This window comes from Sphaeramia orbicularis, chromosome 14, assembly GCF_902148855.1.
Source record: "Sphaeramia orbicularis chromosome 14, fSphaOr1.1, whole genome shotgun sequence".
Taxonomy (NCBI): domain Eukaryota; kingdom Metazoa; phylum Chordata; class Actinopteri; order Kurtiformes; family Apogonidae; genus Sphaeramia; species Sphaeramia orbicularis.
Genome location: NC_043970.1, coordinates 50970577 through 50975416, shown reverse-complemented (window position 1 = coordinate 50975416; position 4840 = coordinate 50970577). Strand labels below are relative to the sequence as shown.

Genomic DNA, 4840 nt, shown 5'->3' with positions numbered 1-4840 from the left:
CTAATTTGTAGGTCTCTCTCTCCTCTGTACCGATTTGCAGAGTTAAAAGGCTCTTGGAATGTCAGTCTGTCACTGTTGACCTCACTTGCAGTTATTTTCACCACCTCACTGAACACTTTCACCTCAAAAAGAAGATGTTTAAGCTCCTCTACTCTGACAGAAACAGACAGGCCTCTGTCACAGAAGTTTTCTTATAAATGATCCTTTTTCCACAGATTTACCTTTGTATTAGAGTGATTTTTTGCAATTTATGTGGAGTAAACATTATGTATTGTAATAACGTGTTTATTTCATTTCAAATAATTTTCTTAACATGTAAAATGTGAAGCCAGGAGGACAATAGTAACAGATCTAGAAGAAGAAACTCATTTCTCCTTCTTATATGGACAATGTTTCTATCCACTAGACCCTTGCAAAAAATCATACTTTATCTCTATTTTTCTATGGAAACATTATGAAGAATGACAACTCCTGCTGAAATTCCGAGTCATAAAGCAATATCTATGAAGATATTCTCAATATAATTTAGTTTTCATACAATTCAAGTAAACTACTGCCATAGACATGTACAATTCATCTGTAGTCAAGATGATCAACAAAATCAGTTTTCTTATAAAACCTAATTATTGCTAATATTCTAAGTTGAGACCTCAGCTTCTTTCAGGACGACTGAAAACTTCCTCTGACAGCACAGATAATACATGAGGATGGGTCTGATGGTGTTGTCTCTAATACCATAGATCAGAGCACTCAGACATCTAGGGAGCATAACAACCACAACATAAAGAGCAATTTGTATACGCAGAGCTCTTATTCTTTCTACAACCGCAGAAATAGCTATGAACAATGGAGTGTATAGGGTTGAGAGGAGACTGAGGCCGAGCTGAAACAGATGTAGAAGCAGAGTTTTACGAGCCTTATGGGCTGAAGCTTTGTCTGTGGAGGCTGACGTGGCTGCTATTGTTACACCAATAAAAGAAGCAATGACTGTAACACCAGCTGATACAAACAGAAAATAAGTGTAGACTTGGTCATATTGTTCAGACACTGGATTGAGAAACATAGCTTGAGGAGTGCACCTGGCTGTCATCTGCAGAGTCTGCAGGTTTTCAAACGGAAAATGTAACAGTAAAACAAGTCGAGCAAGAACATTTAATGAACTGAAGGCCCAAATCACAGTAATAGCAACCGCTGTATTTCTACTGGTGACAACAGTAGAGTGTCTCAGTGGGTAGCAAACAGCTACATATCTCTCTAAAGACATCACCACTAGTGTTAGAGGAGAGATGTCACTGAAGAGATGGGAAAACATGATGAGAACACCACACACAGGATAAGTCAGCCTGATTCTGATAGACAGAAAATATAATAACTGACTCAGTGTGAGGATTAAATCGTCTGCAAAAAGGAGATTATACAAAAGAATGTAACGACAGGTCTCGCGTAACACTGGTTTACTCCTCAGTGTGAAGAGCATGACCCCATTAATGTAAAGAAAGACAAAACATGGCAGACTAATAGGAGCAGCAGACAATGCAATTTCCAGTAATCCTCTGTACTGTGGTCCAACAGTTGTGTTGGTCTGAATTCCTGACATTTTAGAGAAACATTCATGAAACCCACGTCAAACTAAGAGGGAACCTGAAGGCTTCGTTTTGTAATAATACGTTTGGATGCTTTATATATAAATCAACATTCAAATCTCAAACTCCCATCAACCCCCACACTAAAACAGGACATATGCATCATTTCTGACAATCTCATTGAGTTCACAATCATAGATGAAAACATCCACATGCATTTTATCATGACAACAGAAAACATGTTAAACCCCAGGCAGAGTTGGTCTGCAGAGTTTGTCTGTTGTCACATAGAATATATGAGCTCATGTCGTACACCCACCTCATGTAAAACATCACGTGTAAGTATTATGACCCCAAGAGTCATGCTGATTAGTTATTTTTTCAATACCTTTATGTGAAAGTATTGTAACAAAGATGACGACATGCATTTATCTATTTGGAAGAAGTCAGGGGAATGAAAGATTTTTTTATGGTTGGTTTTTAAAAATATTTATCCTCACATATTCAGAAAAAATTGAGTGAAAAAGGAAGTGCACCCTCTCTGAAGTCTTGGTCAAATCCAATCCAACTTTATTTATGAAACACTTTAAAACAACAGGGCCAAAATGCTGTACAGAAAAAAAAGAAAAACAAAACAAAAAACCCCTAAAAGTCATGAAATACGTAATACATAGTGCATAAAATACACAAAGCACATTAAAATACATAAAATAGAGTAAAATACAAAGTATAAATGAGCCAACATTAAGAAAAACGATTGGAATCGAGGTAAATTAAAAAATGAAATAAATCAACATCATATGGGATATTGAAAGCTGAAGAAAAAAACTTTTATGAAAAGATTCAAAAATAGACGAGGAGGAGAAAAAAAAAAAAAAAAAAAACCCTAAAAGTCATGAAGTATGAGGGCCGTTCAATAAGTTCATGGCCTCACCCAGAACAGAACAACACAGACTGATAATTTATATTTTATTTTTCAACATAATCTCCATTTACAGCAATGCACTTGGTCCATCGATGTTCAAGCATCACTATCCCATCACGAAAGAATGTAACATCCTGTATTATAACAACCAGTATTTCTGGGTGAGGCCATGAACTTATTGAACAACCCTCGTACCTCATACATAGTGCATAAAATACACAAAGCACATTAAAATACATAAGAGTAAAATACAAAGTATAAAAGAGCCATAATAAAAAACAAAACAAAAAAACATTAGAAATGGACGTAAATAAAAGAAATGAAATAAATCAACATCATATGTGATATTGAAAGCTAAAGAAAAAAACTTTTATGAAAAGACTCAAAAATAGACAAGGAGGAGGCCTCTAAAGTGTGCAGAGAAAAGTCGGTCCAATGTTTTGGAGCAGCACCAGCACCAGGAGAAGCTGGTCAACTGACCTGAGGGAATGGGATGGTGGAAGTTGAGTGATATAAGGTGGGGTGAGACCTTTTAGGGCTTCACAAGTAAATAAAGGAATTTTAAAATAAATTCTAGAATGTATAGACGACCAATGGAGCTAAGCTAAAATGAGGGAAAAAATGGCTCATGACGCACTAACCCTGACATAAAGAGCAGTGCAATAATCCAGCCTAGTGGAAACAAAGGTGTTAATTGCAGTTTCAAAGTAGCTTTTTTTTTTGCCATCTGGAACCCCCATGTTTTTAATAGTGGACTTGTCTCTGCCCCAGCATTCCGGAGGTGTAATAGAGAGACTGAAAAAAAACATCAATTCTGTGTTTCTTTCATTAAAAATTTAGAAGTTTAAAGCCATTCAGTCCTTTATGTCATCAAAACATCTGAGCGGTGCTTTTATAGAAGAGTATTTTTTATTTGGGGGAACACAGATATTAGTGTCATCGACATAACAATGAAATGACATCCTGTGTTTCCTCAGTATCGAGTTAAAAGGAAATAAATAAAAGAAGAAAAAAGAAGGCCAAAAACAGATCCCTGTGGGACCCCATATGAGAGGGAGGCAGTGGAAGTGTGACGCACACAAAATATGTCGTCACGTTTTGTGTTTGTTGTGTTGTTTTGAACTGTAGGAATGTTTTCCTGTGGAAAAAAAAGAGAGGAAACAGTAATTTTAGTCCTTATGGCTGCAAATGTATATGTTTTATGACTGATTTAATTCAGTGTTTATCCTGGATGCCTCAGCTTGGCCAGCAGGAGGCAGTGTGGTGCTGTGCTTCTCCCTATGGACTCTCTTTGCTAGCGACAATCGTTGCTTCCTCACTGCTGAGCGAGGCTGAACTGGAAGGAAGCACCGTTGCCTGTCTCATCATTTTTATCCTGTTTATACAGGTTAGTACGGTTTGAAAACTTGTATATGAGTACAGAAATGTCACTGAACACTAGGGATAAGTCACAAAACGTTTTTTTAGGTAGTTTAATTACGTGACCTTATGAACGGGTGGAGTATCAGTTTTTACTCTCTGTTTCATGTCGGTGAAAATGGCGCCCGTCTTTGGTTTGTCTCCAGGTAGAAAGTTAGCAAAGTTTCTGGCTCCAGCACATTCCATGGTTGGCTGAATTTTGTGTCATGGTTTTGAAAACTCTTGATGAAAGTCATGTGTGTATGCTTTGGTGTATGTTTCCAGTTTAAACACATGTATTAGTATTGGTTATCAGTCTTCAGCTCGTGTTTTATTTTTGCTCATTTGGAGTTATAGCGTAGTTTTATTTCACTTATTAGTGAGGCTAAATACTGGAAGGTTAAAGTAGGGACCTTTTTTGTGTACATTTTGTGCCAATGTGTTAGTTTAATTAGTCTTGGAACTAAAGGTAAAATTTGACTCAGTTTCAGAACTGAATGACTGAGATATGCAAGATTTTATATACTGAAAGCTTTGTTTATGCAGTTTTAGCCTAATCAGTTTATAAGTGTTTTTGATCTGTGATTGTGAATGAAGTAATGTTGGAAAGAAACAAAACCAATGCAGAATGGAATGGAAAAGATGATTTTATTGGATGATTTTATTTTATTTGTAATACTGAGTAATAAAGACTCTGCTGAGGGAGGCTGAACTGGAAGGAAGCACCGTTGCCTGTCTCATCATTTTTATCCTGTTTATACAGGAACCTTATCTGCGTATGGGTGTCCATTGTGAGACCCGTAACAGAAGATACAAAGTCTCTAAGGCTAATAGGTAGGACCTGATCCATTTCAGTGCCATCCCCTTTATGCCCACCCACTGCTCCAAATGAGAAATCAGGATATGGTGGTCAACAGTGTCAAAAGCAGCAGTC

General features: G+C 36.9%; 1 protein-coding gene across 1 annotated transcript; it reads right to left on the bottom strand.

Moving 5' to 3' along the window:
* Positions 1–637: 637 nt before the first annotated feature.
* Positions 638–1597, bottom strand: LOC115432656 (odorant receptor 131-2-like). The gene has a single exon (XM_030153565.1). It carries the CDS (start codon positions 1595–1597, stop codon positions 638–640), a length of 960 nt encoding a protein of 319 aa, XP_030009425.1.
* Positions 1598–4840: the final 3243 nt, after the last annotated feature.